This window comes from Podarcis cretensis, assembly GCF_951804945.1.
Source record: "Podarcis cretensis genome assembly, chromosome: 9".
Lineage (NCBI taxonomy): Eukaryota > Metazoa > Chordata > Lepidosauria > Squamata > Lacertidae > Podarcis > Podarcis cretensis.
This window is the reverse complement of record NC_137178.1, coordinates 61617844-61630490: the sequence shown is the minus strand read 5'-3', so window position 1 is coordinate 61630490 and position 12647 is coordinate 61617844. Positions and strand designations below refer to the sequence as shown.

Here is a 12647-nt window from a genome sequence, read left to right as displayed (position 1 = left end):
GCAAGAGAAGGGAGTTGGTCCCTCATCCCCATGCCATCCCGACCTAGCCATAGGACCTCTGTCTTCGAAGGATTTAGTTTCAATCGGCTCCCACGAAACCATCCAGCCACAGCTTCCAAGCATCTGGTCAGTGTGTTCGGGGTCGAGTCGGTGTGGCCATCCATCAGCAGATAGAGCTGAGTGTCATCAGCATATTGGTGACAGCCCAGCCCAAAGCTCTGGATAATCTGGGCAAGGGGGCGCATAAAGATGTTAAAAAGCACCGGGGAGAGAATTGCGCCCTGCGGCACTCCACACACCAAGGAGTGGCGCGATGACATTTCCCTCCCTAGTGCCACCCTCTGTCCCCAACCAGAGATAAAAGAGCACAACCAGTTACGGGCTATGCCCTGTATCCCCACATCTGCGAGGCGGTGGTCCAGAAGATCATGATCGACCATGTCAAAGGCTGTTGACAAATCTAAAAGGATCAGCAGTCCTGACCTGCCTCGATCCAGGTGTCTACGGAGATCATCTGTTAGGGCAACCAGAGCCGTCTCCGTCCCAAAACCAGGACAGAAACCGGACTGAAATGGATCTAATGCCGATGTTTCCTCCAGAAACCTACCAAGCTGTTAGGGCAACCGCTCTCTCAATTACCTTACCCAGGTATGGAAGATTTGAAACTGGGCGGTAATTGGAAAGGTCTAAGGGATCTAATGAAGTTTTTTTTAAGAGTGGACACACCACTGCTTCCTTCAGTTCCCCTGGGAATGTCCCCGTGTCAAGGGACAAATTGATAATTTCAACCAGGGGGGTCCGCACAACATCTGGACACTCCCTAATCAACCAAGACGGGCACGGATCGAGGAGGCAGGTGGTGGGCCTACCAACTTGGAGGAATTTATCCACATCAGTAGGGAGTATCCGATCGAAATGGTCCAACACTGGACCTGAAGTCAGTTGAGGGGCCTCCAGTTCAGTCACTGTATCTAAATTGGCAGGGAGGTCACGGCGGAGCAACAGGACTTTCTCCGCAAAAAAACTCGCGAATGCCTCACAGCTGTGGGTCGAATTTGTGCTTAAATTTGGTTGTCCTCCTAAGGACGTTATTGACCTAATTATTCTAAAAAGTTGTGCCGGGCGAGAGCTAGCGGATGCAATGGAAGCTGCAAAGTAAGATTTCTTAGCAGCTTTCATAGCCGTCTCATAGGCTTTCGTAAGCGTCCTATAAGATGTTCTTGAGGCTCCGTCACGAGTCCGTCGCCATACTCGCTCTAGCCGTCTGAGATCCCGCTTCATTTTCCGGAGCTCCTCAGTAAAGCAAGGGGCCCGGTTTCGACGGGGTCGCAGAGGGCGCTTAGGTGCGATCTCATCAATGGCTGCCAAGAGCCGGTTATTCCAGTCCTCAACAAGGTCATCTAATGAGTCGCCAGGAGGAGCAGGGTTCCGCAAGGCTTGTCGGAATCTATCAGGATTCATCAGTTTTCGTGGACGAGCCCAAATAGGTTCGCCACCCGAGCCAGGGAGGAGTGGGAAGTCAATCTTGGCTTTCAGGGCGTAGTGATCAGACCATGGCACTTCCACAGCAGGGAGCATGATCACATCTATGCCAGCCCCAAAGATCAGATCCAGCGTGTGGCCTGCTTGATGAGTGGGGCCCAAAACAACCTGGGAGAGCCCTAGTGTTGCCATGGAAGTCACTAGGTCCAGAGCCTGTGAGGAGGGAGCGGCATCGGCATGGACGTTGAAGTCTCCCAAAACCAGTAGGTTTTATCTTTAAGATAAAAGAAAGGAACACTGAAAGGAAAATTTAGTTAAGTTGTCACTTTAAAAATAAATAGAATTTGCTACATGCAGCGTAAGAAAAACTCTGGAAAGCAATCAGTGGGAGTCTGCAATATATGACAAGGATTGTTTAAACCCTGAAATGTTAGATGCTGCTAATTAAAATAAGATAGTAATTCTATACCATTTACCTGGGAGTAAATCCCATTGATTCCAACAGGCCTTACTTCTGAGTAGACATTTATAGAACTGTGCTATCAATGAATTTTTGACATGACCTACAGAGGCACATGTAAGACAGAGGTCAGAAATATGTACAAGAATGGGAGATGCTAAAAGAAAGCAGAATTTCATAGTCTGAAAACAAATGCTGTTGATAGGTACACAAAAAACAAGGTAATTAATACCAGCTCCCACAAGAGGTGGTGAACACTCCTGTGATGGCCTGGGAATCCGATTCAGAGGCTGAACCGGAGGAATCCCAGCCTGCACAGGAGTCCCCGCCTCCAGGGCCGGCTGAACTCGGGCAGGGCCTTGATTCTGAAGCGCCTGCACCTGTGCCGGATCCTCAGGAGCAGGAACCAGGTGAATCCACTCTGGCTCCAGAGGTGGTTGAGGACTCAGTGCCTACAGGTGAGTCTCCCCCTGGGCCCAGTAACCCTTCAGCCTCTCCTGAACTGCAGAGGCTCAGGGCAGAGAGGCGAAGGGAACTGGTTTCTCCCAGGAGGAGTGCTCGCCTTAAGGTCAGGAGAGGCGGGTCTCCTGGGGGCCGGGACCGCCCCTGGCCTCAGAGAAGATAAAGGCCAGTCAGCCCGGTCCCAGGTTGCGGGAGCAACGTCGTTGATGAGCTGTTTCGGCCAGCATCCAGTCCTCTTTCCCTCAGAGTTCCTGTCCTTGCCCGGCTTCCCTCTGTGAACCCCGCTTCGCCCGAGGAGGACTGTCTGCCGACCCTCAATTCAGGTCCTGGACCTCGCCCCACGGTAACCTCTCTCCCCCCCCCCCCGAACCAGCACAACTCCTTTCCTTGGAAGTTTTTAAGCAGAGGTTGGATGGCCATCTGTCATGAATGCTTTAGCCGAGATTCCTGCATTGCAGGGGGTTGGAGTAGATGATCTCTTCCAACTCTTAAGATTTTATGATTCTATAAACAGTGCACTCCTATGTATATCTGCTCATCAAGTGCAGTGGGACTTTCTTCCAGCCATCAGATTGCAGTGGGAATCAGACAAGTTCTGACAGATAAGATCAATTTCTGAATTACGAAGGAAGAACTTCATTGGCAAATGACACCAGCTAGGTTAATTAAAATATACCCAGGAACTACAGATCATTATTGGAAATGTAAAATACCGGGGGCGGGGGGGGGTATGTATAAAGACCTAGATATTTTGGAATTTAGAATTATCAGAAATAAAAAATATAATGGGCTACAACTTCCCAAGAGATCTAATGATAATATTATCTGGATATCGGGGTGGTGGGGTGGTGGTGGGGAATACCAGAAGATATAGATATTACAGCTTATTTGTAAATGGCTGCTATCAACATAATATTTCAGAACTAGAAAAGTACCACCTCTTTGCCTAACTAAAGCCTGGGATGTGGTGCATATGGTAAAATTAACAAATCTGCTTAAAATGAGAGAGGGTAGACAATGAGAAAATGTTATTATAGAAAAATTGAGGGTTTTTTTTTAAATATTGGAACAGTAAAGTGCAAGACTCAGTGAATTCATAATATTTGTTGGGGAAAATTTAAGAGTACAAAGTATAGATGAAATAATTGAGCTGAGGAAGGATTATTACTAGGTTCGTTTTTCCTCTTTAAATGCTTAATGATGTAATTAATTACTGGATACTAAAACTGTATTTATGAATAATATTTTGTGGGAATTGCACAGTATTAATTATAGTTCTATACAGTACTACTGTAGCATATTGTACATTTCTGTATTCTTATAAAGAATAATAAATACTCTGAAGAAGCTAAAATGAAGGAAGGAAGGACCAACCAATGTTAATTTTGAGTCTGCTTAGGCAGGCTGCAATCCAATACACCCATTGAACTCAGTGGCACTTACTTGTGTTGTAAGTAGGGTTAGAAGGTTGGAAAACAAGGAAAATCCCATATTTGGAATTACAAAGAGAGGGATTGAAAAGAAAACTGCTGATATATAATAATACCTTTATGTAAATCCATGGTGTGGCTGAATTTAGTGAACTGGGAAAGCATAGTGCTAGAGAAGGTATAGAGAACCGCATTCAAATAATGTAGTAGTGATTTGAGCATTTCCCCTTTGACAAAAGCAGAAAACATTTGAAACTTTTTAGTTTAGAAAAAAGGTGGCAAAGGGAAAAAAATGAGGTAATAAAACTCTTCATAGTGTGGAAAAACAATATATGTTTTCTTTCAATTATAATACTAGTTCTCCCAATGAAATTAATGTACCAGGACACACAAATGAAATGACTTCTTCACACAATACATATTATATTTAATTTATGGAATTCACTGCCATATGATGTGATGATGTCCAGTGGCCTTGATGACTTGAAAAGAATTTTGGAGAGATTCATAGAGTCTCTATCAATGGTTATTAGGCATTATATGTTCGGATGTAGTAAAATCCTGAATGCCAGCTGTTGAAGAGAAGATAATAGAGGAGGGATGTTGCTCCATGTGCCCAGGGGCAAAACAGGAGTTGGCAGGGGGTAGAGTGGGCAACAGTATATCAGAAAGAAGGAAATGTAAATGAGGTTTGAAGTGAGAAAAACAACAGCAGAGAAAACAAGAATGTAGTATACTAACAGAAGAGGCAGCTAAATGTCACATATTTGTTTGAACTATTCAGCCAATTTTTGCTTTGTAGTATAATAATGTTGTTCATCCCCCGCATATGTTCTTGTTTCACAGGTTCCTGCATAAGTATCACCTACAGCCAGTGCCAAATGCTGCCATATAACCACACCACTTTAACACCAGTCCTTTCCATTGTCAAAAGCATTGAAATGGAAAAATTTCTCAAGTTCTTTGGTTATCTCAACCGCCTCAGCTGCTATCAACACATCATGCTGTTCGGCTGTAGCCTTGCTCTTCCTGAGTGCATCAGTGATGGTGATGACAGGTATTTGGGAACTAAAATGGGGTGATTAGAACTAACTACAACCAAATATTGAATCATGGCAATGCAGCCTAGAGTTAAACCATATGGCCTTTTTTATTGAAATAATTTAGCTGTGGATGACAGTCTCCAACAGATTTTTGCCAAGCTAAACAAGCTCAAAGGAACAAGCTGCAATGTATTACTCAGGGACAACTAAATAGTATTCTTATAACAGTTTGAACACATTAACTCTTGTGAATGATTTTGTTATAGATTATGGGCCAGTTGGATGCATCTTAATCCACATTTAATTTAGTGGCAGAATTCAATATGCAGCATTTTGAAATGTCCTGTGAAAGCATTTGTCCTCTTCCCGAGAAAATACAGCTCACCTTAAATGTAAATGAATTCTTACCTATCTGAGGTAGTTTTTGCCTGATGTGTTGTACTTTGAGTTGCTTTATGCAAAGTATACATTCCATTTCTCCCATCAGTAGCCCTGCAGCTGAATATTTGGTGGTTTCTATAGTCCTAGATCATGCATGTGGTTTTTAGGCTCTGTGGCGAGGTTTCAGTGGGGCCAGCTACTGCCATCCCCTCCATACATTATTTCACCCTGAATACCTTACAGGTATTCCAGCAAAAGAAGGTTAAGTTTTCCATTGGTGTAGCCAATAAAGACACAGACTTGTTTGAGGCCAGGCACGGGGAACCCTACTCTTGTTATGTTCACATAATTGTGCTTTTCAGTTTAATAAGGACAACACTTGAAAAATACTGTGTTTTGTGTTGACACCACATAATATTGAAGATTATGATTTTTCAAGTCTTAAGCAGAACTAGCAGGCTTACAGTCCTGGATCTATACATTTTGCCACAGGGGGCAGAAGTCTGGACAGTTGCTGGAGCGAAGGGAGAGAAACACAGGAGGATGAATGGGAGCCAGGAGGTCACCCACATGTCCTGAGGCTTAGCCTCCACACCTTACTCTCCCCAATTTCCTTTCCTTCCCAGTGCCAGGGAGTCATCTTGGGGAGGCGGGGAAGTGCAGCATGGCCCTTGCCCATGTGTAGAGTGTGCCAACACCAGCCAATCCCCCCCCCACCACATAGATGGTTCTCTGAAACTCCTCTCTCCTTTCCCTCCTTTGGCTCACCTCTGCAGCATCCTTGGGCTGCTTCTGACACAGATCTCCCCCACTTTAGCCTGCTGCTGGGCACCTCCCTTTTGTCTGCTACAGCTCCATGCTGTGCCATGGTGATGGTGGCTCCACCTCTTCCTCTCTTGGTGCTAGGAGGTTGCTAGAGAGGCAAGGAGGCTCAAGTTGTTCCAGCTTTCCTAGGCTTTTGGTTCCATTGGATGCCACCAGGACTTGAGTGCACCAAGCCAGCCCTGTGGTTCATGGGTTATTGAGCCAGGCTGGCCCTGCGAGGATGGACAGCATTAAGTGGGAAAACTCTTTCTCCCCTTCTGTCCTGTGCAGGCTTCCTTTTCTTGGTGGCGGTAGTGACAAAGGGATGATGAAGAGGGGAAAGACTATTCATGTTTCCCTTCCGCCGCCACCACTGAGAGAAGGAAGGCCTTCTTTTCTTTGTGTCTTGGGACACAAAGGGGAGAAATACTTTTTTTTTTTTGTGGTTCTGGTAAATGTCATTAGGGCAGGGTGCTGTTTGTTTCCCCTCTCACCTGCCGCCTGGGGCACATATCCCCTTTTGCCTCCCCTTGAGCCACATATGCAGGTTTGCAATCTAAATAGGTGCAGGTGGAAAAGGAAAGGAGTGGGTAAGGTGGGACAACAAGAGAAAATAGATTGCTAAATTTTTATAATTGGAAAAGTTACATGAAAATGGATATTATTTGAAGCACTTGTTAAAGAGCAGAAGGGTTGAATCAAATGATACTCTGGAGCCAATGAGTTCCAGAGATAAACTACTGCCAAAGCAAATAGGCAGAGGCATGAGAAAAACAGATGTAATCTTTGATCTAAGTAAGAGATTAGTACCAGAGGAACATACAGCTCTAGGAGGAGTATAAAGATTACACAAGAAATATTAAAAGGAGCAAGGAGGTTCAAGCATTTAGAAGTACAAAGAAATTTAAGTGAATGTGATGAAGGCAAGAATCCAGTGCAAAGAGAAAAGGAGGAGAAAATCACGATCGTTTTTTACAGACAAGAGAGTGAGATGAGCTGCATAATAAAGGATGATGGATACATGATTTTGAAGGGGCTTTGATCTGCAATGAAAAAAGAGACAGTCAAATAATGGTATTGATTCTGGTTACTCTTTGGGCCACCTTGATGTTACAGTCAACAAGTGAGGAACATGGATGTGTGGATGAACCCTTATTTTTATGAGCTTCATGCATACCTATAGACTTAGAAAGTTTTTCTAAGGAAGTCTAGCAATGTATCCACCGCACCACACTAGAAAACCTAATTCATCAAATTCCAGTCAACCTTATTCCCTATTTAGGCTGCAGTCCCCTTCAGGTTTCCAAATCAGGGTGCTGGCTGCTTTTCTTATTTCAAGGCTATTAAAATTATATTTAAATAAGCTAAAATAAATAAATGTTAATGATTATTGTTTTCCACGTTGTGAATTTTAGTTGCTGCAGGTGTGCTGGTATATCTGAGTGGAAATCAGTTCAGAGTGAAGAAATCTCTTCTTTCACAGAGTGATTAGCATTGATTCACACATAATGTTTCCATGTGATTACACACTAAATCATATGCAGTGCTCATCTGTGCAATGTCGGTGATTGCTTAAAGATGGCAAATACAGGTACATAGGTGTATCATATAAAACCACATTTGACAGCCCTCCATGCCACCATTAGCTCCTGTGGTACTGAGACCCACTAATCATGATTGATCACTGGACCTAATGGTCAGGGGTCCCTTTAACTTTTTATACCCAAGTGATGATGCCCTCTCCATGTGGCAGCTGTGAAAAAATATATAGTCTGCCTACGTGGAATATGATTGCTTTGTTTTTCTTCAAATCGTTTCCCATGTCCAAGCCTTTTTGTGATTTATATTTGTGTGTATTTTGTTTTAGTGCATTAGCAGTTGAACACTTCTTTGTTGCACCACTCCAGTATGGGAGTGCTCATCAAGACATGAAAAAGAAGTGGCAGATACCAGCAAAGTCACCCTCCCCCACTTGCCCAAAGCAATGTCCCATCATTTTATGAGGTTAATTCATTTAGTTGTTTAAAGGGCATGTTTGGGGCTTCCTGTCACTGTTCATCTACACAATCCCTAATACACCTTACGTTGTAACAAAATGAAGAGATAGTAAGGTATTTTATTCCATATTTTTCTTAAAATACTCTTGCAATTTTTTGACATAAAATACCTAAATGTTCACCTAGTTGCCAAACATTTGGAGTCTGATTATATTTGGTTTCAGTTTTTTTTTATACTAGACAATTACTTAATTGTTGTATTTAGTAATTGTATTCAGTAAAGACTGCTTACCTCCTTTGGGGACAGCGGCACAGCATGGTGAGCCACAGGGAGAGGGCATTCCATCACTGACATGGCTGGCTGATGTCATCATTGGCTTCAGCTGGCTGCAGGGGCACTTGGAATTGCCTGCTCAGTTTTATTTGAATTGGCCGATCATGGCCTTTGAAGGGAGGAGACAAGACCCTTTAAAGGCTGGATGCACTGGGAGTGGGCAGCATATTCACCCCATATGTCTGGTCTGCCTGGAGGTAGGTGAGCAGCGCACATGTATGGCACATACAATTTATATATATATATATATATATATATATATATATATATATATATCGACCAACATGGCTACCTACCCGAATCATTGCTGTGGAGCTAATTGATCATTGTCTTCAGGGCCAGGAAGGAATTTGCCTGTGGACCTATTGAGCCTGTCTGGGCGTTTTGCCTTTTTCATAGTAATTGTCATAACTTTGGCGGAAAAAGACATTGGGTTGGATCCGTAGTCTAAGTGTTGGGGTGGGGAGTGGAGCCTCATCCACTCCTAGGTCAGGATCAAAATGCAGGGTACCCCAGTAAAGGAGTCTAGAGGGAGAGTTGTATCTGGTGGTCGAGACACCCTACTGGCAGCCTGGTGGGACTCCTCATTTGGGGAGATACCTGAACCCAGGCTCAACCCTGAAGGAGTAACCAATCAGGATATGCCCACTTGGAAGTAACCTCCAGTTCAGTGGAGCTTAATCCCAGATAAGTATGCATGGCAGGGATGCAGAACTTGTGACTCTCCTAAAGCTGTTGGATTCTAACTCCCATCCCAACTTGAACCATCCTGGCCCATTGGCAGAAATGAAGGGAATTGTAGTCGAAGAACATCAATGATGTATAGGATTGTAGGCTCAATAAATGAATTACTTTTACAGTAAAGAAAGTTCTTGATATCACTTAGTACTGTGAAGTACTAAACCTATGAGTGCTGAAGGGACAGAAGGAAATCACACCAAAGGTATAGCTATTAATAGCTACTAGAATTTAATAGCTGGGAATTTCGTTATGTGTCAAATGAAGAGTGGTAAGAAAGCAGAGGGCTGAGTGATAAGGGCAGCTGACAAGGAGATGAGTGAAAAGAAAACTATTGTTCTTAAGATATGAGGGAATTTGTGGAACACTAATTATGATTGGCAAGTATTAACATATGTATTGTCAAGTGTAAAAACAGTCTAATTTTGACATCTGGTTCAATTATTTAATCTTGATTTTTTAAATATAAAAATGTGTTCTCTGTTATAATTAAGTATTTCTTTTGGTATTAGAAATCTGAAACATTTATTGTTTTTATAGCATGATATTAAGCACATGTTCCAGGAGTTTTATTGTCCAAATCACAAGTAGAAAGGTTTGGTCAGGACACATAAAACACCTTTCCTCAATTGTTACAGGGGAAACATGAGTTCCAGCACCTATTACAGGGTTGGTGAGGAACATGAATAGTCAAACAGAAGAGGAAAAGAGCATCTAGGTGTGTGTCTCCAGAAATAAATGAGTGGGCCTGGGCAAGCTATTATTATTATTATTATTATTAATAATAATAATAATAATAATAAAAAATTTAATTTTACTGATAATTCTAGTCACTGGAAGTGTCTGTAGAAAGAATAGCTCTGACTAAATGGAGTTAAGAAACCAATGCATTTCATTTGACACAGCAGGTGAAAAGTGTTTTTTGTGGGGTTGGGGGGAGGCCAACTTCAGTCAGCCAGGTGTGTTTCAAACTACATTAACTATATTTGAGAGGTCAGGATGAGCTAGTCTGATATGCATATTTCCTGCAGAGTGCACCTGGCAATTCTGCCTTTAAATAGACCCCTTGATTACAAGGTTATCACTGCTGATTGGTGTAAATGTTTTTATGAGATAATGCAGGCCAGTAAATCTTCCATTTTGTATTGCAACTGATTAGGGACTAGGGAGCAAATGTTATAAAAAAGCAAGCTCTGCTAGAAAGGATTTAAGTACATGTTTCATGGAAATGAAACGGCGGGGGCGGGTGGGGGGGGGGCTGCTCTGTGAACAAACTGCACTATGCTGTGCCACAGATCCAGACTTGCTTGTGGCCTGTGCCTGGAAGGAAAACATCAACATGAAGCAGTAATCTCAACCATTCCAGTGGGCACATAGCACTTTCATGCGGATGATTGCCAGAAACCCAGTGATTTTATGTGGGCTGGTGGAAGGCTCGACTGGAGGACTGTGGTGGCTATGCCTATGCAGAAGGAATGCGAAGCAAATTTTCTAGCCTTGAGGCCGCATTCCATAATGGCTTTTCTGAGAACTGCAGTGAACTGGTATCTGGATAAGTAGGCGTCATCCGTATGAATGAGTAGTGGACCTTCAGAAAGGCAGGGACCTTTCCCTAATGTGGCTCCTTTCCCTAACTGATTCGTCTTGGAGGAGCGCATCATTCGTGGCTGACATTTAAAGGGTCCTGGCTCCTCCCGCCAAATGCCAAGATTGGCCAATTCAAACAACATTTAATAGGCTGTACCAAAATGCCCAACATCAGCCAAGACTATGTGGGTGACAGAATGCCCTCCCCCCCCCCCAGCTCAGCTCACTGAGGCTACACAATGTCGCAACTGCCACTGTCCCTGAAGAAGGGAAGTGAACTTTCTGTTGGTGGATATTTGAGGGGAGGCTAGTTGATCAAAGGTAAGCTGTATTCCTTCCTCTGCAGTGAACTTTGGGGTGAGGTGGTGGAAAAGAGAACGGGTAATAGAATCACTCTCTCTCCTCTTCCCTGATCCCCATCTATTCCAGAGTAGGGATGGGGGACAAATTCAATTCCATTTGCATTTTAAGTCAAATTTATCAATTTTGTACTTTCTATAACACATGAGAACTGAAACATAGTCATTCTTTGAAATGCACTTCTCCAACCGACCAATGTTTACAAAAATGCATATATTAGCCACCCAGAGTTGCTGGGGCAGATGGGTCCCCCCCCCCCACACACAAATAATAAAATTCCATTAGGAGAAATGTGTACCAAAATGGCTAAGAATTTTCATGAGAATTTTTCAAAAGAAATTTTGCAGATTTCTGCAGAAATGTGGAGAACCAAATTTAAGATTGGAAAAACGAGAAACTGAAAGAAACAAAGCTGAAAGAACTTGCCACTCTTATTTCAGAGTACCCAGTGGGCTTTTTACAGATAATTTTTATGCTGCGCTTGTGGATGTGACAGCATGCACATATTAATAGACAGGAAATCATTAGGGCTGAGGTATTTTTTGAGAAAGCTCATGTGGTACGGCTCTGGTAGTCATAGCCCAACGCTCCTGACCCAAGTCTGATATTCAGTCCACTGAACTACATTGTACTTTATGAAAGTACTGTAAGTATGAATGTTTTCTGTAAGTATGAAAGACTTACAGAAAACACAGACCAGAATTTATGGCATTCTGAAATACTTTTCTCTTGTACAGAAAAACTGTGATAGGCCAGCTATTCCTGATAATTCTTCCGGTTAGAGTCAGCTGCTGAATATTAGAAATGTATTTTCTATGTCCTAACACTTGGCTTTCTGTAATTAACTTGATTCCTCTTAAATATGAGGACAGAAAACACTCAATGAGCCATCGTGAGGTCATTTGGCTGAGAAGCAGACAATGATAACTGGTGGCACTCTTTTAGTTATTAAACTCTGAACAAATGGCAGTAATTAGTGTTAACTATGTTCAGTTTGAACAAGAAATTACTTCAGGTATTTAGGAATGTCAACACAGTACAGCTTTAAAAACTCTTGTCCAGACTTAACAGCAGGCTTCTCCTAAACTTTCAAGCTGTGAAATATAAACCCTAGCATTGCCAGATCTTACACACCCTTTCACACACTGAAATACTATGTACAATGTGCATCAAACATATCCCCTCTATTTTTCATCTATTTCTGTCCAGAATTTGCTGCGTGTAGTGTTGTCAGCTTCAGTTAGCAGCCTCATTCTCATAGTATATGTTTCGACTGATTAAGGCTGTGTACACACCACACTTTTAAAGCACATTTGAAACACATCCTTCCCCTGAAATAATTCTGGGCGCTGTAGTTTACCCCTTCCCAGCAACCCTTCACAACCTTCAGAGCTCAGAATCCTCTGAGGGAAATAATGTGTGTAGGAGTGGGGTTTATGCTTGCTGGTTCATCCCCAAGCAATCAGCATACAGTAAGTGTAAAAGGTTTTTTTCCATGCACAGTGCATCCAGTTGTATGCACATATGGTATTCCATGTGATTGGAAGCCCTACATGATCTTGAATCCAG

The 12647-nt window shown here is 42.8% G+C and overlaps 1 protein-coding gene across 6 annotated transcripts in view; it reads left to right on the top strand.

Moving 5' to 3' along the window:
* CORIN (corin, serine peptidase) overlaps positions 1-12647 on the top strand; it is a 117528-nt gene that overhangs the window by 29215 nt on the left and 75666 nt on the right. For all 6 annotated transcript variants that reach the window (XM_079989659.1, XM_079989657.1, XM_079989661.1 and 3 more), the window contains exon 4: positions 4681-4891. In XM_079989659.1, coding sequence (XP_079845785.1) covers positions 4681-4891 — 211 coding nt within the window. The remainder of the gene's footprint in view (positions 1-4680; positions 4892-12647) is intronic.